This window comes from Zalophus californianus, chromosome 8 (assembly GCF_009762305.2).
Source record: "Zalophus californianus isolate mZalCal1 chromosome 8, mZalCal1.pri.v2, whole genome shotgun sequence".
NCBI classification, from domain to species: Eukaryota; Metazoa; Chordata; class Mammalia; order Carnivora; family Otariidae; genus Zalophus; species Zalophus californianus.
Window position 1 is genome coordinate 110,905,339 of NC_045602.1, and position 23,094 is coordinate 110,928,432.

Below are 23,094 nucleotides of genomic sequence, written 5' to 3' on the forward strand. Positions count from 1 at the left end.
AGAAACCATGAGCAGGAGCCCCCACCCTTGGGAGGAAACTGGGGCTACCTCCTTCTCTCCCTCCCACCCTTCACTGAGAGGGGTGTGCAGGTTGGGGATGTACTAAGGGCAGCTGCTCTCTGCTTCAGGCTATGCAAATTAGCTGGGTCGTTAATCATGTAAAAATGTCACAATTAGCATCTCCTTAAGTGGGACTCTAATGAAGCCTCCCTTGGCAGCCAGCATAAGTTGAGATGGAGCTGCCCCACCCCCAGCAGGCACCGGGCCCTAAAGCACAGGGCTGGGCAGAGATCTGCCTTGGGGCTTTCCCCAAGGTGGCAGGACCACAGCCTTCCCCACGCAGCCCATCAGGAAGGGGTGGGTTTGCAAGGGGACCCCTCTCCCAGACCCACCTGGAAGCGGCGCATGTCCCGGGGATTCCCTGCATTCTTTAGGCAGTTCTGGTTGCACTTGAGGAAGAACTTGAGGAAGAACCTGAAAGGGTGTGGTAGGTGGGCTCAAGGGCTGGGGTAAAGGGTCTGGAAATGGATGAAGATCCAACTGGTCCCTTCCATGCCGCTTCCCAGCGGGGTTACTCCCCTCCACCTGCTTACACAAGGCACATAACCCCTATTCCCACCACCAGCTGCGTATATACAAAATGCCTGATATACACCAAGTAGACCCTTCCCAACTAATTCACAACACAGAATATCCACCCCCGCCCCCAGCGTAGGATCACACAGTGCTTATTTATTCCACAAAGCATATACCCATCACACCCACCCAAAGGATAGTCCCCATAAATACTATGTCCGTTATATATACACGATATATACCAATTACTCATGAGTTATACCCACCACAAAATGTATATGCCATTTGCAGTATGTACTCACACTTACCCGTAAACTTATCCCACACCACGTATATACGTCATACTCTATGTGCATCACACATGCAGTGCATCCGCATCACACAGCATATTCCCCTCCTGCGTATACTATCCCCCACACCATGCATACTCATAATAATACATCCATCATATATACCGTGTATGCCTTATATACTATCACTCACAAAATACAGCCATCACACAGTGTATACCCACTACACTCAGGGTACTCCCTTCACAGAGCATATACAGTCATATTCCACATACAGCCTGTAGTCATCACATATGTATGGTATACTACTGCCACACAAAGTCTATACCCATCACGTGCAGCATCTGCCCATCCTATACCGTATATGCACGGAAACAGTGTATCTATTAACATATCCTTTATGTTGTATATGATTACCCAAAATACAGTCATTGCAAATGCCATAGAGTCATCACAAATTGCAAGCAGATCGCCCTTCCTCCTTTGCAGCAGATCCCCCCCCACAACAAATCCCTTTTGCACACAGATCTCGCTCACACATAGCAGACTCCCAGCCACGGCACACCCGACCCAAAGAGATCTCTCGTGCATGTATTCTACATGCGTTATACACACAGCCAACAACCTCATCAGACAGAGCCTATACCCATCACACACACGGGGTGTACCTGTCAGACACGCCGTACAGATGCACATTGAATACCTTCTTTTTCTCATACAGTAATTGGAAAAAAGCACAGTATATGCAGTGATGAGACTGGTTTTTAGACAAACACATGAGACCTTGGTCTTCCAGTCCTTCTAGGCAGTTGGCTAGGATGGTGGGGCCTTAGCCTTGCCAGCCACTAGGGAGGTAACCAAGGATAATACTCTGGATTTGTGCTCTTAGTGAACTCAAAATACTATCGACATCTGCCCTAGCCCCCACAGGACCCTGAGAGCATCTGGGGAGACGCCCTTTACAAAAACTACGGCATGCAGGGTTAACGTCTGCAGGGCTTGGGGTCCTGGCACGTGGCCCGCCTCCTGGGCCATTCCATGAGCTCTGCCAGTGTGCATCCTCATTTTACTACCACCCCCTGGTTTTGAACCCCAAATCTGAATATCCAACTTAACTCCCTAGAGTTGCCTCCAAAGCCTGCAAGCATGAACTTCACATTCAGAGCAAGATTTGTCACAGGTTCTAAAAGCGAGTTCCCAGAGAGGAGGTCCCCAAGTGTTGGTAGGGGTGGGCACCACCCCTGGACTGAAGTGTCCCAAGGGGCAGTCCCTCATTAGGAGTGGGAACCAGTCATTTTCCTAGAGATGCGGCCTCTTGTCCACACTGCTGACACATGACCACCTGTCATACCCCCCCCACAGTGAATACCCTCTGGGAACCCCCTTCATTTTCCTTTCTATAGGGACATTACATCCACACACATTTCCATCCCCAGTGAACACCCGCCCCTGAAAATACTTTCATGTAGTGTAGACCTTCTGTACAGCCCTACAGAGGAGCATTCTGGGATGCAGGTGTCTCACATGACCCCAAACAGTGCACACCCACCATGTAGACCCTCCACATTCACCCCTACTGGATACACTGCAGTGCAAACAGCTTATATGCCCCCAAACAGTAGTCACCCCAGTGTAGATGCGCTATTTACCCATAAGGTCACCCCAAAGTGCAGTCACCTTAATTGCTCCCAAACAGCATGCCTGCTCAGTGCAGACACTCCATTTATCTCACATAATCTGCCATAGTACTATTTCCTATATTCCTATGAGACATCTCATGGTGTCACCCCTGTGTCCGCAGTAACCACCTTACGCGTGCCCCACATTTACATGACATAAAGCATAGACACCCTCATCACACATGGTGCAGACCACTTCATGTAAATTCCACATTCATGGGCTCAGTCCTTTACAAGGCGCTAGAAGGAGGAGGGCAGATGTCGGGATAGGAACAGTCTCTATCCTGGCTGGGATTAAGGCTAGCCCTTGGATATCCCTGATGAAGCAAGCATGGGAGTGTCCCCAAGGAGACACGCACTTCCCTTATATCCACACACATGCCCACTGCACCGAACCCCACTCCCAAGCCTACAGGGTCCAGAAGAAGGGTTCCTGAGATAGGGCCCGAGATGTGGGCTCTGGCCCAGGTGCTGACTCACTTTGTGGCATCTCTAACCTCCATCTCCGTCCACCAGGAGAACCGGGAGAGTAGCTGCTGATGGCTACTGAGGCGCCTTCCAGGGACAGCTTCTGGGACGTCCTCTATTTCCAACCTCCCATGGCCTCACTGCTGTTTCCTGAGCGGCCTGGCCCCTCTGCCCCCGGGGAGCCCCCTCAGCCTTTCCTCGGCAAGTCTTCCCTTTCTCTTTCCAGTATCACTCACTTCCAGAAATAAGTCATGGGTGGTATTTGTCCTGGGTCTACACCGGTTCCCACTACTTGTCTGACCAGCCGTGTCTGGCCATTCTAGACTTCAGGGACTGCCCCTCCCTGGGAGCCCCAGGGCCCGGCCTACACCTCCAACTCGGTGGACCTGCCCCAGAACATCTCTGTTTTTAAGCCTGGTGCAGAGTGGTGTTGAGGAAGCAGCAGCCACACAAGGCCTGGGCCCTCCCTGGGGGTGTCAAAGGTCAGTTCCCTATCTCCTTCCCCGAACTTCTAGCTCAGAGCTGCACCCAGTCAACGTCAGCGATCGTGGAGCTTCTGATTCTCACGCCCTGCCAAGTGGTGGTCCGTGAGGCTGCTCCCAGCCAGCCACGGCTGAGCCAAAGCAAACAGTCTGCAGAGAACCTGTTGCTACTGCAGTGTACCCCCGACCCCGCACCAGCCTCAGGGGCATTAAGAAAAATTACCCGCAAGTTGAAAATAAGGCAAAATGCTGACTAGGAGTCCTTTCAAAGTCATCCTGGAACAGTGGTTTTCGAAGTGTGCCACCTGGCTCAGCAGCAGCACCAGCACCACCTGGGAACTTGCTAGAAATGCAGAATTTCAGGCCGCACCCTGACCCACTGAGATGCTTCAGGTTCGGCCCAGTCATCTGTGTTTTCATAAGGCTTCCAGGTGATTCTGATGCCTCCTAAAATTTGAGAGGCACTGATCTAGAGCTACACTATCCAATCCGGCAGCCACTAGCCCTGTGAGGCATTGAGCCTTTGCAATGTGGTTTGAATTGAGATGTAAGTATAAAATACACACCGAATTTCAATGACTGACTTAGGAAAAATACCACAGAATGCCAAATAGCTGACTAGTAACACTGTTGTGTTGGTTACACACTGAAATAATATTTTAGATATACTGGATTAAATAAAATATATTGTCACAATTAATGCTACCAGTTCCTTTTCTTGTTTTAAAAATGTGGCTACTAGGGGTGCCTGGGTGGCTCAGTCGTTAAGCGTCTGCCTTCAGCTCAGCTCATGATCCCGGGGTCCTGGGATCGAGCCGCGCATCAGGCTCCCTGCTCGGCAGGAAGCCTGCTTCTCCCTCTCCCACTCCCCCTGCTTGTGTTCCCTCTCTCGCTGTGTCTCCCTCTGTCAAATAAATAAATAAATACAATCTTTAAAAAAAATGTGGCTACTAGTGAAAATTTAAAATGACATTTGTGGGTGCCTGGGTGGCTCAGTTGGTTAAGCGACTGCCTTTGGCTCAGGTCATGATCCTGGAGTCCCGGGATCGAGTCCCGCATCGGGCTCCCTGCTCAGCGAGGAGTCTGCTTCTCCCTCTGACCCTCTTCCTTCTTCCCTCTCGTGCTTTCTATCTCTCATTCTCTCTCTCTCTCTCAAATAAATAAATAAAATCTTTAAAATGACATTTGTGGCTTGCATTATATTTATATTGGACAATGCTGCTCTCCAGTGTTATGTTAACAAAGCCACTTAAGTGTTATCTAATTCTCCTAGGGGAACGTAACTTTGACTTGTATTTGCTATTGATTGGGACCTAGACTCTATAAAGGTGGTGCTAATTTGCAGGCAAATGATAAGATGTAAATGATTTTTATTGGGAGAAGTAAATAATTTGTTTGGTAGAGAAATTTGCCCTAAAGTTTGTAATTATATCGTTCTATGGACATTAACGAGCTTTGTAGCTAACTTGGCAATTGTTTGTTTGTTTTTTAAGATTTCATTTATTTGAGAGAGAGAGAGAGATAGTGAGAGACAGCACAGGCAGGGAGGAGAGGGAGAAGCAGGTTCCCTGTGAGCAGGAAACCCGACATGGGGCGTGATCCCAGAACCTGGAGATCATGACCTGAGCCAAAGGCAGACGCTTAACGACTGAGCCACCCAGGTGCCCCTACCCTCACTTACTTTTACTAGCTTTTCTAATAACATATCTCATTTTCTTTTTTTTTTTAAGATTTTATTTATTTATTTGACAGAGAGAGACACAGCGAGAGACACAAGCAGGGGGAGGGGGAGAAGCAGGCCTCCCGCGGAGCAGGGACCCCGACGTGGGGCTCAATCCCAGGACCCTGGGATCATGACCTGAGCCGAAGGCAGACGCTTAACCACTTAACCAACTGAGCCATCCAGGCGGCCCCTAACTTGGCAATTGTATTCCAGTGTTTTTTGTTTTTTTGTTTTTTTACATACCCCCATTTCTTCTCCCTTCCTCCTTCCCTAGAAAGAACCTGGCAGGGTCTGGGTAAGTGAGGACCAAGTTCTAGGGCCCGGGATATCCCACAGGTACCTGAGGCAGGAGACTGCATGTGCACTTGGTCGAGAGGCTGTGAAGCCTTGCTTGTCACCAGGGAAGCACCCACCAGCCAAGCCTGGATAAGCCTCGGGGAGGGGCATTTTCTGAGCAGCTCCCTACCATGAGCCCGGAAGTGAGCCTGGGGGAAGTCCTTTTCCTTGGCTGGTCTGAGCGGGGGGGTGGGGGGGGGGGTGGGGGGGGTGGGGGGGGTGGGGGGGGTGGTGGAAGGGGAAGCAAGACCAGGCCAAGTGCATAGCCCTGGCTGCCCTGAGTATCCCCAAGGACAGTGAGCATTTTAGGATGCTCTCTGGGTCAGTGCAGGACTTGTGCCCAGAGCCAGCCCCACTGTGGCCATGAGGCTCTAAGAGGGCACGTCTCCTTATCTGGGCCTCACAGGAAGAGGAGCAAGAGAGAGGTGAAGTCCCAGGACCTGCCATTAGGCCATTAGAATTACTAAAAAAGGGCGCCTGGGTGGCTCAGTTGGTTAAGCGACTGCCTTCGGCTCAGGTCATGATCCTGGAGTCCCGGGATCGAGTCCCGCATCGGGCTCCCTGCTCGGCAGGGAGTCTGCTTCTCCCTCTGACCCTCTTCCCTCTCGTGCTCTCTATCTCTCATTCTCTCTCTCTCAAATAAATAAATAAAATCTTTAAAAAAAAAAAAAAAGAATTACTATAAGAAAAATACCAAAAATACAAGAATGAGTTACAAATAAAATACAAAACTACACACACACACACACACACACACACACACACACACACGGAAGTAAAAAGTGATCCAGGTCTAATCTCTCAAGCACCTGGAACTCTGCTGAGCTCATCGTTGGCATTACCTTGTTTAATCCTCTCATACCCCTGAGGTGGTGTAGGTCTGTGATCATTCCCACTTTACAGATGAGGAAACCAAGGGTAAGCAAGAAGAAACTACAAAGTCACAGTAAACGCCAAAGTCTGGATACGACTCTATGAACCATCGATATTGACAAGAATCATGGAAAATTCCCTCTAATTGGGCTCTCAGAGTCCAACCCTGCCCCAGCCATGAGGCTGGCAAGCAAGCCTCCTTCAAAAGGAGCTCCGAGAGGCAGGCTGCACAGGGATATGTTTAGCCATTTCGTGGCGATATCTTCAAGGTCACAAATTCAGCAAGGTTGCAAAGGAGACGCAGGTCCCCTTGCTCCTAATTGGAGGCCTTTGGCTGTTTTGACTGCTGCTCTCAGTCCGAGAAGGTGTTCAGGATTAAAGACTAGTTGCACAAGATGAGCCAAGAATTGATCACTGTTGAAATTCAGTGAAGGGTACTGGTGGTTCATTATTCTCTTCTGGCCTAGATGTTCAACATTCTCCATTATAAAAAGTTTAATAAAAGACCAGAGGAAGCACTGTGGACAGTGGTCATCCAGCTAATAGGGCAATTCAAGGGTGGTAGTTATGCATCGTGACCCGGTCACCTATGATTTAAGTGAAAGGTAAGAGCAGTTTGCTCGCACACCTGTCTCACCACATCCTGAACGTAGCTTAGCCTTCCTCGTCATTCCTATAAATGCTTTCTATTCCCCCCTGTAAAAACAACTCTAGATGAAATTAAAACGAACCTTTCTTGTCAATGGAATAATCCCTACCAAGGAAGCAAATGTTGGATTGAATGTGACTCTGGTGCAAACATCTGATGTATATATAACTTCTCAGGGGTGACACCACTGCATAAGGAGAGCTCCCCAGCCCTGCGCCTTCCTCAGAAGCGACTCCATAGATAAAGGAACATGTGGAAGTGAGTGATGTGAGTCCACTCGCAAACTCTGGGTTCTCAGGGGTGGAAAGCAGTGTCCAGGTACCAGAGGGTGGTGGGTGCCTGCTGGATTCCCCTACCCCCGGCCGCTGTGAGCATTGGCTATTAAAGGGCTCACAGCTGCCCCCCACTACCCTCAAGTTACCCTCAGGCAGAAGCATACGCTCCTCACCAGCAGCCCTCAGCCAAAGACAGACTGTAATCACTCGGAGGACCAACTTCCTGTGCTTTTCACATTCCAGAACTCCTCAAGGGCTCAGGCTGGTGCCAGACTCCAGACCCCAGTCTCCTTGCTAAGCTTCTCCTGTGGATGCTGTTCCCTTCTTTTTCTCCCCAGAGCTCTCCTCCAGTAAACCCCTTTCACAAGCAACCCCATCTCCAGCTCTGCTTCTAGGAATCTCATCCTAAGATACCAGGTCACACAGCTTTGCACCACCTTTGCCCTCCCCACATCCCATGAGAGACCCCCTTCGAGTGGGAATCCTGTTCCCCCTTCCAGAGAGAAAACTGTTAGTAATGTCTAGATTACAAGCGCTGTCCGAGAGAGCTTTTCCCAAAATGATATCCACTAGCCACATGTAGCTACTGAGCACCTGGCACGTGGTCAGCGTGACTGAGAAACTGTTTTCAATTTTGTTTCATCTTTTTTTTTTTTAAGATTTTATTTATTTATTTGACAGAGTGAGCGAGCGCACAAGCAGGGGGAGTGGCAGGCGGAGGGAGAGGAAGCAGCAGACTCCCCGCCGAGCAGGGAGCCCCATGTGGGGCTCCATCCCAGGACCCCGGGATCATGACCTGAGCCAAAGGCAGTCGCTTAACTAACTGAGCCACCCAGGCGCCCTCAATTTTGTTTCATCTTAATGTATTTACTTTTATTGTTTTTTTTTTTTTAAGATTTTACTTTTGAGTAATCTCTACACCTCTGATGTGGGACTTGAACTCACAACCCCAAGATCAAGAGTCCCATGCTCCACTGAGAGCCAGCCAGGCGCCCCATTGTTTCATTTTAATTTAAACTGAGATAGTCACATGTGGCTCATGGCTACCGACCATATTGGACAGTACAGATCAAGAAAGAGGAAGCGATGGGAATGGATACATGGGTTGGGGCAGGGTGTTCCAAACAAGTGTCCTGTGACTACCTTGGGAGACAAAGCAGAATGGGGGCAAAGTGTAGAATAAAACTAGATATTTATTTCTAAGTCCAAAGCTCACATTACAGCCTGGGATGGGGAATTGGGGCCGGGAGAATCCTCAGCTAATTTTGACTCCAAAGGCCTTGCCTTTGAGCTCATGAGCCTCCGAAGAAACAGAACATCTTCCGGGGCAGGGTCTGTGCCCTGTTGTCACTGTCTGCAACTCCCTGCCCCCAGCTCAAGGGCAGAGGAGGATCCAGATGGCTGGACCATTCATTCCCTCATTCATTCAACACACCCATTGAAAAAGATGTATTTGACACCTTACGTGTTTCAGGCAGTGCAATCTAGAGGTGAATAAGGTCTTAAGGAAATTACAATCCAGCAGGAAAGAGAGGAACCTAAAGTCCAGTCAGTACGATAGAGTGGTGGACCCAGCTGTGTAAGCTGCCCTGCGTAAGTGCGCCAGCCACTGTGTCTGGCAGAGACAGGAGGGCTCCTACAGGTCTTTGGGGCCTTGAAAGACCAGGGGCATTTTCCCTGAAAGAGGAGTAAGAGGAGGGGCCCTTCAGGCAAAGGGAATAAATAGTCCTGCCAAAGGGCCTGGGGGCATGCATGGCACACTTCCCCGGTGGCATCTGACAAGACAGAACAGGAGAGCTGTGGACCAGGGTCTGGGATTTGGAATCTGGGTGATGGGGAGTCAGCAGAGGGCGCCTTATTGGCTGTGTCATTTGGAAGCATTCTGCCTCCAGGGAAGTGGGCACCTAGGGATGGTGAGCGAGGGGGTTGGGGTGATGATCCAGGCCCCGGTTGGGGTGGCCCAGATGGGGGTGGTGCCCCCTACTTCCTGATCTCGGCCTGGGGCAGCAGCCAAAGCCAAGTGTCCCCGGGGCCACAGCCACCTGCCAGGCCTGGACCTGGGCTCCCCACCATGATCCTTACTTGGGGCAGAGGTGGCTGCAGTGCAGATGGGCTGGGGGACTATAAATAGCCGGGGCGCATACATTAGCATGCCAATGCACCCGCACCCCATCCTCTATGCTAATGGCCCACCATGCGCCTGAACACCTTCTGTTCCCCTGCATGCATTTGCATGCACAATTAGCATAATCTTGTATAATTAATGAACAGCGTCAATTTTAGCTCCTAAGTAATTTGATTAACATGTTGATAGGGCACTTACTAGGCTCTCCAAACCTCAGGGCTGGGCATGGGGCCTGAGGAGAGGGGGAGAGGTGGTAGAGAGACTGCAATGGGGCCCCTAGCTGCCCATGAAGAGTGGTGGTGACTCCACGTCTCTGAGGGAGGGATGGAGGGGTAGAGGGGCTGCTAATGGGAGGCCTCTGGGTGCCCCACGCGGAGCGGCAGGGCCACGTGGAAGCACAGTTACAGTGGGTCACCTGAGCATGAAGCCCATTTTGTGCCCATGTGGACAGACACACACACACACACACACACACACATCCCCTGCATGACACCCCGCCCCCCCCCAGCCTTGGGAGTCCTCTGTGAATGCAGGATGCTGGACTCCAAGGGAAGAACAAGAAGAGGAGCTGGGATGGAGAAAAGGTGGGAAGGGTGGCGGCCGGAGGGGATGGACAGGCAGATGGAATCCACAGAGGAGGGAGATGTGCTTGTAAGTAATTTGGGGATCTGAAGGGGAACGGAGGGTTCCCGAGACTGAAGAGAGGAAGCTGTGTGTTCTTCTGGCTTTGGGTGGGTGAGCCAGGCTCCCAAGCCACAAACCTTGGCACCTCCTATTTATGAAACATGTGAGAGGCAGAGGCTGGGGGTCGGTAAGGCCCGGCACCTTCCTTAACGTGCCAAGCGACCCAGGGCAGAGAGGACAGAAGGCCGAGCGTTGCCCCCTTCCCATTCAGAAACCATTCCACTCCCAGCCGCAGACATCCCAGGACCCCTGACCGAGGCTCAGACTCCTCTCCTGCTCATCTCTCACCGTGGTCAGAGTCAGGAAGCTTTCCTTTAGCTCTAACTGACTTTCTTGGTGCTGTCGAGGCTAGTTCTCTGAGATGGGCAATCAGGGTGAAGGTGGGCTGGGGTAAGAAATGATATCGTGGCAGGCCCTGCATAAGTACATCTTACTTAACTGAGGGAGGTGGGAGCCTTGATCCAAGTCATCTGGCCAGACATTCCACATTGGCTTGCCTCTCCCAATTCTGAATAACCCTTAACTTTATGGAGAGAATTTATCATTCAAATTGCAGACAGGTGATTTGCTAGCCATCTCCCACTCAACCTGTTATGGTCCCCCCAGACTTTCTCATGCCCGTGCTTCTTCTCTCCTCCAATATCCTCTGGGGACATTGTCCATAGCTCCACTCCTGCCTCAGTGTGGGGGCCACTCTGACCCTGAGCTCAGCTTCAGCTGCCCGGTAATTTTCCCTTAAATCTCTGTTCTGAATTAGGGGTGGCTTGGGGAGTCCTGGGGGTCATGGGAGAATCTCACATGAACCCCCTCTGCTTCTCTCTCTCTCTCTCAAGTGCTCCCAGCTCTGCAAGGAGTGGAGTGGGGAAGGAAGTGCAGTTCATTCTGCAGGCAAGAGGGAAACCTCAGTCCCACCTCAGCACTGACCCAGCAGTGAGGTTCTAGGACCCAGGAGAATTGCCAGAATGGGCCCCAGACAGAAGCCTGTGCTTGCAGCATCAGTGTGGGAGCAAAGAAACCCTACTGGAAAGAGTCGAGGAGGTGGACACCATTGTGAGCTTGTTTTGTGGCTGTGGGAAAAAAAACTGAATATTGCGTTGACCATTGGGTTAAGAAGGAAAATTGATTCTTTTACAGTTCTTGCAACCCCTTCTTATCATTGCCTTTGTCAGGTTGTGCCTGACCTAGACACTGGGGTTTAAGTTTGCCCACAACAGGGGAAACTAAAGCTTACCTCTGCTTTACCTCAGACACAACCTGTTTCAACAACATCACTACAAAAGCCACTCTGCCCCAGGCATAACGACACGCCAGAGTGCATTCATAGCCCACAGCTCCAGTCCACCCTGGGAGCCAGAGGAGGAGAACCGCAGGCTTCCCACAGCAGGGAATCTTCCCCACCCACTCCCACACCAGGCCAATCAAGAAAATATTTAGTCTTAGAGCTGTGATGTCCAATACGGTAGCTGCATGTGGTTAAGTTTGAATTAATTAAAATCAAATAAAATTAAAAATCCAGTTCCTCAGTCATAATAGCTACATTTCAAGTGCCCAATAGGTACATGAGGCTGTTGGCTACCACACTGGTCGGTGCAGAACATTTCTATCCTTGCAGAGAGTTCTGTTGACAGTGTTGTCTTAAAGCTTTACGTTGATCTCTCTTTCCTTGTATCATAGGTAAAGGCTTGAACAGTTATGTTTTATCTCTTCAACTGCTCTGTAAGCTCTCAGAGGGCAGGAATCATTGTTTAAATTTTCCCGTTTTTCCCCAGTGATCCATCATCCATCCTCACAGCAGGCGCTCACTGATTCATGATGGAATTCAAGAGTCAAAATTACTATGACTGGATGAATACTGGACCAACGCCCCCAAATCACTTTTAATAGGAAACAGTGTAAAATCCTGGACTTAGATTAAGAGTGTCAGTTGCAGAGAAAGAACTCTGAGAATTGCAGGGAAGGAACCTGTGAAAATCCATTCCTTGATAACACCAAGAGGAAGACAGGCAAAAGCTGTTGAAATAAACTTTTTCAGAACTTGGAAATTAACAGAAGTTTTGCACAATCCATGGAGTATTTATTCAAGAGAAATTAAGGAATCTTAATAACAGAGAGCTTTGCAGTATTTTAATTTGCCCTATTCCCATCCCCTTCTTTCTAGCTCTGCAGTAGATTTGAAAACCAGCAGCATTGCAACCATGGTAGCTGGGAACACTAGCTGCCTAGTAGCCATTGTAAGGATAAGACTGTGTGGAGCTTCTCACTGTGTATTCCCAGACAACTGTCACTATTTGATCTGTCTGGCAGCTCCCTGACAACCCCATTCATGGGAGTAGTCATTTGACCTGACCCAGAGCTTTGCTTATTGGGAAAATCCCCATCCTCATGGTGTTTGTTGAAAACAACCATTGTCAATTGTTTAACATTGCTGTGGTTGGAGGCAGTGACACTAGTTGGGGAAAACAAGAGTCTGGCCGGAAACTTTAAAGGAAAAAGTGGAAATGACATGTTCATGGGGGCACTCTGAGAAGTTTCATATATTTCTGGAGATCTAGGAGGCCATGTGCATGTGCAGGGAAGAGCACATGTCCAGGAAAGATCTTAGAAGGCCCTAGTCTCTTATCTCTGGCTGATTCTAAAACCTGCACAAGCAGGAAGTTAAGTCAGGGTTGTAAATTGCTGGAACGTTGAAGGCATGCCACAACACATATGCAGCAAATGATTTGGCAAATGATTGAAGACAAATTGGTTTAAAGCATTTAGGAATGCCTGTCCAATCATAAGCTGACCACTAAGCTAACTGAACAAAAACTTTAGTGGCCACACATGACAAGATTTATAGAATTAGTCCACAAAAGTCACTAAGTAAACAAAGATTAACAGCAACAAACATTGGGAAGGGGGAGCTGATTTCCAGTTATTACACTGTATTATTAAAATGCCCAGTTTTCAATGAATAATTATGAGATGTGCAAAATAACAGGAAAGTATGGCCCATACATGAGAAATAAAGCATTAATAAGAATGGTCCCTGAAGAAGCCCACATATTAGATTTACTAGATAAAGACTTTAAATCAGCCAATATAGATATGTTTAAAGAATCAGAAAAAGTATGAGAATACCTCACCATATAGAGAACATCAATAAAGAGATACAAATAATTAAAAAAAAAAAAAGAACCACATTTAAATTCAGGAAATGTGGGACACCTGGGTGGCTCAGTCAGTTAAGTGTCTGACTCTGGCTCAGGTCATGATCTCAGGGTCCTGGGATTGAGCCCCTCACTGGGCTCCCCACTCAGTGGGGACTCTGCGTGTCCCTCTCCCTCTGCCCTTCCCCTCACTTGTGCTCCCTCTGTCTCTATCTCAAACAAATAAATAAAACTTTAAAAAAACTCAGGAGCTGAAAAGGACAACCGAAATGAAAATTTTCTAGACAAACTTAACAGCACATCTGAATGGACAAAAACAAAAAATCAGTGAATTTGTAGATAGGTCAGTTGAGATTAGTTTTGGAGCAGAAAGGAAAAAGAACAAAGAAGAGTGAACAGAGTCTAAGATGTTGTGGGAAACCGTCAAGCATACTAACATATTCATAATGGAAGTCCCAACAGGAAAGAAGAAAGGGAAATGGACCGAAAGAATATTTGAATAATTGCCAAAAACTTCCTAAATTTGGTGAAAAACCTTATTCTGCACATCCAAGAAGCTTAATGGACTCCAAGTAGTAGGAACTCAAAGAGATCCACAATGTAGACACATCATACTCAAACTGTCAAAAGCTGAAGACAGAATCTGGGAAGCAACAAGGAAGCAACTCATTACCTACAAGAGAGCCTCAATGAGATTAACAGCTGACTTCTCATCAGAAACTATGGAGGTCAGAAAATAGTGGGATGACATTCGAAGTAGTGAAAGAAAACGACTGTCAAGAAAAATTCTATATCCAGCAAAACTATCCTTAAAACATGAAGCATAAATTCTTGAAAAATTAAATAAATGAGAGATGAATTACAACATTTTCAGATAAACAAAAATTGAGAGAATTCCTCACTTGTTAGTGAGCTTTCTTTAAGTTAGATCTTTCTTATGAGAAATATTAATGGGAATGGGGCACCTGGGTGGCTCAGTTGGTTAAGCATCTGCCTTTGGCTCAGGTCATGATCCCAGGGTCCTGGGATTGAGCCCCACATTGGGTTCCCTGCTTAGTGGGGAGTCTGCTTCTGCCTCTGCCCCTCCCCTCTGCCTCTGCCCCTCCCCTCTGCTCATGCTCTCTCCCTGGCTCGCTCTCTTTCTCAAATAAATAAAACCTTTAAAAAAAGAAATATTAATGAACACAGTGATTATAAAACTGTGTTGATGGGCTTGTAATGTGTAAAAATACAATGTGATTGACAAGGATATAACAAAGGAGAACTGAGGCAATGGAGCTATAGTAAAGCATTGTTTTGTGTATATTGAAATTAAGTTGATATTCATCTAAATTAGATTGGTTTTTAAAAGATTTTATTTATTTATTTGAGAGAGAGAGAGCAAGAGTGCACGAGTGGGGGGAGGGGCAGAGGGAGAGGGAGAAGGAGACTCCCTGCTGAGTGTGGAGCCTGATGCAGAGCTGGATCCCTGAAATCATGACCTGAGCTGAAGTGAGATATTTAACCAACTGAGCCACCCAGGCATCCCTAAATTAGACTGTTTTATTTATTTATTTATTTATTTATTTATTTATTTATTTATTTATTTATTTTTAAAGATTGTATTTATTTATTTGACAGAGAGAGACACAGCGAGAGAGGGAACACAGCAGGGGAAGGGGAGAGGGAGAACCAGGCTTCCTGCCGAGCATGGAGCCCGATGTGGGGCTTGATCCCAGGACCCTGGGATCATGACCTGAGCCAAAGGCAGACGCTTAATGACTGAGCCACTCCGGCGCCCCAGATTGTTTTAAATTAAGATATTAATTTTAATTCCCAGAACAACCACTAAAAATATTACTTGAAAATACAGTAACAACAATAACAGAATTAAAACAGTACACTGGAAAATATCAATTTAACACACACACAAAGGCAGTATAGAGGAATAGAGAAAATACAACAGAAAACACATTGCAAAATGGCAGACATAAATCCTACTTTATCAGTAAGTACATTAGATGTAAATGGATTAAATACTCAAATTAAAAGGCAGAGATTGGCAGAATGGATTAAAGAACATAATCTAACTATATGATGTATATGCAAGGCATGGTTTAGATTCAAAGACAGAAATAGGTTGAAAATAGGGGCACGTGGGTGGCTCAGTCATTAAGCGTCTGCCTTCAGCTCGGGTCATGATCCTGGGGTCCTGGGGTCAAGCCCCTCATCAGGCTCCCTGCTCGGTGGGAGGCCTGCTTCTCCCTCTCCTACTTCCCCTGCTTGTGTTCCCTCTCTCATTGTGTCTCTCTCTGTCAAATAAATAAAATCTTTAAAAAAATAAAATAAAGTAAGCTCATAATAATAAATATTTTTTTAAAAAAGAAATAGGTTGAAAATAACGGGGTTGGAAAAGATGTATCAAAACAACTAACCAGAAGAGAGCTGGAGTAACTTTATTAATACCATTCTAAATAGACTTTAACACAAAATTATTACAAGAGATAAAGACATTTTATGTTAAAATGTCAATCTGTCAGAAAGAAATAATAATTATATGGGCGCCTGGGTGGCTCAGTTGGTTAAGCGACTGCCTTTGGCTCAGGTCATGATCCCAGAGTCCCAGGATTGAGTCCCACATCAGACTCCCTGCTCAGCAGGGAGTCTGCTTCTCCCTCTGTCCCTACCCCCTCTTGGGCTCTCCCTCTCTCACTTTCTCTCTCAAATAAATAAATAAAATCTTAAAAAAAAAAAAAGAAAGAAGTAATAATTATAAACATATATGCACCTGATAATAGAGCTCCAAAATACAAGAAACAAAAAATGACAGACTGGAGGAAGACATAGATAATTCAACAACAATAATTGGAGACTCTAATGCGCTACTTTCAACACAGAACTACTAAGCAGAAGATCAACAAGGGAATAGGAGACTTGAACAACCCTCCTTATTGCCTCTCATACAATAAATGAGCTACATTTCACATGACACTTTCAAGACTTAGCATCATAAAGATTTCATTTCCACCCAGGTTAATCTGAATTAAACATGATCTCAATAAATATGACACACAATCAATAGAATGGAAAACAACTTAAAGAATGGGAGAAAATATCTGCAAATCATATATCTGAAAGACTTAATATCCAGAATATATAAAGAACTCCTAAAACTCAGTAACAACAAAAACCAAATAACCTAATGACAAAAATGCACAAATGACTTTACAGAGATTTCTTCAGAGATGATGCGGAAATGGCCAACAAGCGTCTGAAAAGATGCTTAACATCACTTATCATTAGAGAAATGCAAATAAAAACAATGAGATATTGAGGGACCTGGCTGGCTCAGTTGGTAGAGCATGTGATTCTTGATCTTGGGGTTGTGAGTTTGAGCCCCACACTGGGTGTAGAGATTATTTAAAATAAAAAATCTTAAAAAAAAAAGACAATGAGATATCATCTCACACTTATTAGGATGGCTACTATAAAAAAAAGTGTTGGTGAGGAAGTGGAGAAATTAGAACCCTTGTCCACTCTTGATGAAATTGTAGAATGGTGCAACTGTTATGGAAAACAGTATGGAGGTTCCTCAAAAGATTTAATAAAGGACTGTCATATGATCCTGCAATCCCATTTATGGTTATATATCCAAAGAGTAGGGTCTCAAAGAGATATTTTCACACTCATATTTATAGCAGCATTATTTATTATAGACAAAAAATGGAAGCACCCAAATGTTCATTGATAGATGAATGTGGTACATATGTGAAATAGGATACTATTCAGCCTTAAAAAGGAAGGAAATCCTGTTATATGCTACAACATGGATGAACCTTGAGGAGAGTATGTGAAGCAAAATAAGCCAGTTGCAAAAAGACAAATACTGTATGATTCCACTTATATGAGGTATCCAAAGTAGCCAAATTTAGAGAAACAGAAAGTAGAATGGTGGTACCAGGACTGGGGAGAGGGGGAAATGGGGAGTTGCTGTTTAATGGGTACAGAGTTTCAGTTTTGCAGGAAGAAAAAGTTCTGGAAACTTGTTGCCCAACAATGTGAATATATTTAACACTACTGAACTGTATGTTTTAAAATGATAAGGATAGTAAATTTTATGTTATGTCGTTTTTTACCACAATTAGAAAAATGACATCAGTAAGTAATTTTTTGATGACCTAGACAATATGCCTGGGTGGCTCAGTTGGTTAAGCGACTGCCTTCGGCTCAGGTCATGATCCTGGAGTCCCGGGATCGAGTCCCGCATTGGGCTCCCTGCTCAGCAGGGAGTCTGCTTCTCCCTCTGACCCTCTTCCCTCTCGTGCTCTCTATCTCTCATTCTCTCTCTCTCAAATAAATAAAATCTTAAAAAAAATAAAGTTAATATAAAAAAATAATTAAGAATAGTTGGGGGGGCACCGGGGCAGCTCAGTCGGTTAAGCGTCCAACTCTTGATCTCAGCTTGAGTGTCCAGCTCAGGTCATGATCTGAGGGTTGTGAGATCAAGCCCCACGTCAAGTCCGTGCTTGGCATGGAGTCTGCTTGATTCTCTACCTCTCCCTCTACTCCTCCCCCCCCCATTTGCTCCTTCTCTCTCTCTCTCTCTAAAAAAAAAAAAAAAAAAAGAACAAAAGAATAGTTGGGAAAATTCTACAATATAAGAGCAATGCAAAGGAGTACTAGATCCACCTGTTACTAAAAAATGTTATAAATATTCAAAATTAAAATAGCATCATATTCCCACATGAATAAATAGATGGAATAATGATACAGGATGGAAAGCCCAGAAATACAAATAATTACATTTAGAATATAGCATGGGTGATATTTATAATTGGGAGGGAAAGATGGATTATTCAATAATTGCTATTGGGACAATTGGAGCTATCAGAAAAAAACATAAGTGGACCCATATTTTTTTTTTTAAGATTTTATTTATTTATTTGAGAGAGAGAGAGCAAGCAAGCAAGAGAGAGAGCACAAGCTAACGGGAGAGGCAGAGGGAGAGGGAGAAGCAGGCTTCCCACTGAGCAGGGAGCCCCATGTGGGGCTCAATCCCAGGACCCTGGGATCATGACCTGAACGGAAGGCAGATGCTTAACGGACTGAGCCACTCAGGGGCCCCTAGGTGAACCCATATTTCCTAACTTTAACCAGGGTAAATTCCAAATGGATGATTTCCTCTTCCAGTATTATGTTAGACTACATATCTTTGAAGTGCCTTCCTGGGGCACCTGGGTGGCTCAGTCAGTTAAGTGTCTGACTCTTGATCTCAGCTTAGGTCTTGATCTCAGGGTCATGAGGTCAAGCCCTGAGTTGGGCTCCACACTGGGCATGAAGCCTACTTAAAATAAACAAATAAATAAATGAATGAATAAATAAATAAATAAATAAATAAAGTACTTTACCAATACGACCATATCCTGAAGTTTATCTAAAAGGTAAGGAAAATCTCCAAGGATTAAAAAAAAAACAAACCCAAAACAAGAAGTTGAAATCTAAGTGGGAGCTATGAGCTATGAGCTAGCACAAATATTAGGGTTGTACTGGTGTCAAATGGCAATACAAACACACTGGGATGGAGAAGAGGGACCACTTCAGATGAGGGCCCTGAATCCTCTGAGGAACCTACAAAGGTCCCAGTTTGGTAACACCGCCTGTTCCTGGTGGAATCAAACATATCCTTCCAGAGGAAAGCATAGCCTGTTCTGGCCCTGATGGGATTCAACCAAATATGAGCTAAAATAATCACTACCACAATAATAACAACAAAAACACCAAACAAAGAAACAAGCCATCATGAATAAGAGTCAGCAGAAGTAATGAACAACAAATATAGAACCCAAGGTCTTCTGATATTGGAATTATCAAGTACTGAATGTAAAATAACCACAAACATTTTAAAGAAATAAAAAGTTAATTAAAAAAATGAGTAAGCACCAAGAGACCTTCCCAAGTAGCCAGACATAGTTGAAAAAGAACTAAATAAAACTTTTAGAAATGGAAAATAAAATCACTGCAATCAGTAGCTCCCTGGATAAATTAAACAATAGTTTAGATACAACTAAAGGGAATTAGTGAATGAGGAGATGAATAAAAAAGAATTACCCAGAATGCAGTACAAAGAGAAAAATAGGTCAGACATATAAAATTGTTTAGGATATATGGAGGACAGAATTAAAGGTCTAAATTGGAGTGTCATTTGAGGTGCTGTAAGGAGAAAGGAGAGAATATAACTGAGATGTTAACATTAGGCAAAGGCTGAGCAATTTTTAGAAGTGATGAAAGATATAAATCCACAGATACAAGAAGATCAACAAATTCTAAGCAGGATAAAAAAAAAATTCACAACCAGACAAATTAAGAGTAAACTGAAGAACTCCAAAGACAAAGAGAAGCTCTTATATACAGAGAGGAAAGAGAGTTTACTGGCAAAAGAATGACACTTATGCTGCACTTTTCAACAGCAGCAATGGAAGCATTTTCAAAGTGCTAAGTAAAAAAATAACTACCAGTCTAGAATTATGTTCCTAGGAAAGCCACCTTTCAAGAAAGACAGTGATATAAAAACACTGATAGTAAAACAAAAGTGAGCATGTTGTTTACCACCACAGACCTTCACTAAATTAGGAACTTCTAAAAGATGTACTTCAGAAGGCGAGAAAGGGACCCCAGAGGAAGTTGTAAGATGCAAGGGAAAAAAAAAAAAAGATAAGCAAAAAAAAAACCCTGATAAATCTAAAGAAAAAAATTTCATACATAATTAAAAATATTAACAATGTGTGGAATTCTGAAAGAATTAAAATTCTGGACCACATGTCTTATAAATAGGGCAGGGGTAATACAATGGTCTGAGATTAGTGGTGAGCTGGTAAATATTTATTTATTTTTATTATTTTTTTTTTAAAGATTTTATTCATTTGACAGAGAGAGACACAGAGAGAGAGAGCACAAGCAGGGGGAGTGGGAGAGGAAGAAGCAGGCTTCCTGCCGAGCAGGGAGCCCGATGTGGGGCTCGATCCCAGGACCCTGGGATCATGACCCGAGCCGAAGGCAGACGCTTAACGACTGAGCCACCCAGGCGCCCCGAGCTGGTAAATATTTAATAATCATTTCTGGTGGGGGGGAACCCGTGATTTATAATGTTTTTGATTTCCATGATTGTATATGTTCCCTCTGTGGCTGATTTCAAGCTACCCATGTGATGTCACTGAATATGGAGTTGAAAAGAGATACTAATAATTAGCTCTTGTGAACTGGTATGAGCCAGCTCCAGCACACCACCATCCAAGATTCTAGTATTAGGAAAGAAATTATGACTTTGTTAAGAATACATAGTAAATTTCGAGGGTAATAACTAAAAGAATAGAAATTAAGTGAACAAACCAGTAGAAGGGAAAATGCAATGAGAAACACATACACTACATCAAACAAAATTCTCAATTTTTTATATAGCAAGAAAGGAAAACAAAGAAACACAGAAGAGGTGGAACAAATAAAAAGCACAAAGTAAGATGGTAGAAAATAGTTGAAATAAATAAATAATCTCAATAAAGAAAATGGACTTAATTTGCCAGTTAAAAAGCAGACTGGATTTAAAAAAAAATCCAGCAATATGCTGTTAAAAGATAAAGACTTGAAACATAAGGACACATAATGGTTGAAAATAAAGGATGAATAAGAGTGTATGATGCAAGCCATTTGCAACAACGTGGATGGAACTGGAGAGTGTTATGCTGAACGAAATAAGTCCATCAGAGAAAGACATGTATCATATGACCTCACTGATATGAGGAATTCTTTTTTTTTTTAAAGATTTTATTTAATTATTCATGAGAGAGAGAGAGAGAGAGGCAGAGGGAGAAGCAGGCTCCCAAGGAGCAGGGAGCCTGATGCGGGACTCGATCCCAGGACTCTGGGATCATGACCTGAGCCGAAGGCAGACGCTCAACCATCTGAGCCACCCAGGCGCCCTGAAATGAGGAATTCTTAATCTCAGGAAACAAACTGAGTGTTGCTGGAGTGGTGGGGGGTGGGCGGGATGGGGCGGCTGGGTGATAGACATTCGGGAGGGTATATGCTATGGTGAGTGCTGTGAATTGTGCAAGACTGTTGAATCACAGATCTGTACCTCTGAAACAAATAATACATTATATGTTAAAAAAGAAGAAGAAGAAGAAGATAGCAGAAGGGGAAGAATGAGGGGGGGAAATCGGAGGGGGAGACGAACCATGAGAGATGATGGACTCTGAAAAACAAACTGAGGGTTCTAGAGGGGAGGGGGGCGGGGGGGATGGGTTAGCCTGGTGATGGGTATTAAAGAGGGCACATTCTGCGTGGAGCACTGGGTGTTATGCACAAACAATGAATCATGGAACACTACATCAAAAACTAATGATGGAATGTATGGTGATTAACATAACAATAAAAAATTATTAAAAAAACTAATGATATAATGTATGCTGATTAACATAATATAATAAAAAAAGTGTATGATGCAAATATAACCAAAAATAAGTTAAGAGAACCTGTAAATAATATCAGATAAAACGGACTTTAAAGCAAAATATATATTAGAAATAAAGGACCAATAAATGCTGATAAAAAGTTCAACCCAGAAAAAAGTTACAAGATTTTAAAACTTGTCCACACTCAATAAAATAGTCAATAATATACATATATATTATTAATTACATATTGTATATATTAATCTCCCACATGAACTTTTGGCTTATCTTTGTGGGTTCCATCAATTTTTGATATTAATATATATAAATTTTGATATGTATATATAAAAAAATTGGTGAAGCCCACAAACATAAGCTGAAAGTTCATGTGAAGATTATAACCTCATTTCTCAATTTTTAATAGGTCAAGCAGACATAGATAAAGACAGATCTGGACAACACAGTTAACAATCTTGATTTAGGGGTGCCTGGGTGCCTTCAGCTCAGGTCATGATCCCAGGGTCCTGGGATTGAGCCCTGCATTGGGGGTCCCTGGTCAGAGGGGAGTCTGCTTCTCCCTCTTGCTCCCCCAAGTCATGCTCGCTTTCTCTCTCACTCATTCTCTCTCAAATGAATAAAATCTTTTAAAAAAATCTTGACTTAATGGACATGTATACAGAGTGGTAGACCTATTAGACACACAATTAGGTTAGAAATTAGTAACAAAAATAAATAGAAAACACCACATGTTTGGGAATTAAAAAACACACTTCTACTTCTGCTTCTAACCAAGATAGAGTAACAGAGACCACATTTATCTGTGGCCTGAAAACAAAACAAAAGAAAACAAAACAAACCAGACAAAATGCACAAAACATTTTTTAAGGTAATAGACATCAGACAACAAAAGACAGTGATCTCTAAAAGATGGGAAATAAATGAGGTGAACATGACAAATGTCTCACTATATTGCTTTAAGAGTTTCCAGACCACAGCACAGGAGGGGTAACTGAGACAGAGTCTAGCAGACCCCAGAATTGAGGAGATGTACTGAGAGTCCAGAGACCAAGGTAGCTAGACTTCATAGAATAGAGCCTCATAGAGGAGATAGGTACATAGAAAGAGAAACCAGAAACTTGTGAAGGGTCCCCCTTGAGTATTTAGTAGAGTAGTGATCAGTGTGTTCCTATGAAGAAATTACCCAAGGCCAAGGAAAGAACTCCCAAAAGGAATAAAGAGAACAGTCCTGGTGCTTGAATAGAGATGGGAATAGTGCCTGTTTCTACTAGCTAGACTTGAAAAACTCATAATTCATGGGATAATGGGTAGAGTACTCAAGAAGGTCTTACTTTAGGAGTG

At 44.4% G+C, this 23,094-nt stretch overlaps 1 protein-coding gene across 5 annotated transcripts in view; it reads right to left on the reverse strand.

The window, feature by feature from the left end:
- Positions 1 to 23,094, reverse strand: part of EBF4 (EBF family member 4) — a 57,683-nt gene that overhangs the window by 8,659 nt on the left and 25,930 nt on the right. For all 5 annotated transcript variants that reach the window (XM_027622007.2, XM_027622009.2, XM_027622010.2 and 2 more), the window contains one exon: positions 393 to 474. In XM_027622007.2, the coding sequence (XP_027477808.1) occupies positions 393 to 474 (82 nt within the window). The remainder of the gene's footprint in view (positions 1 to 392; positions 475 to 23,094) is intronic.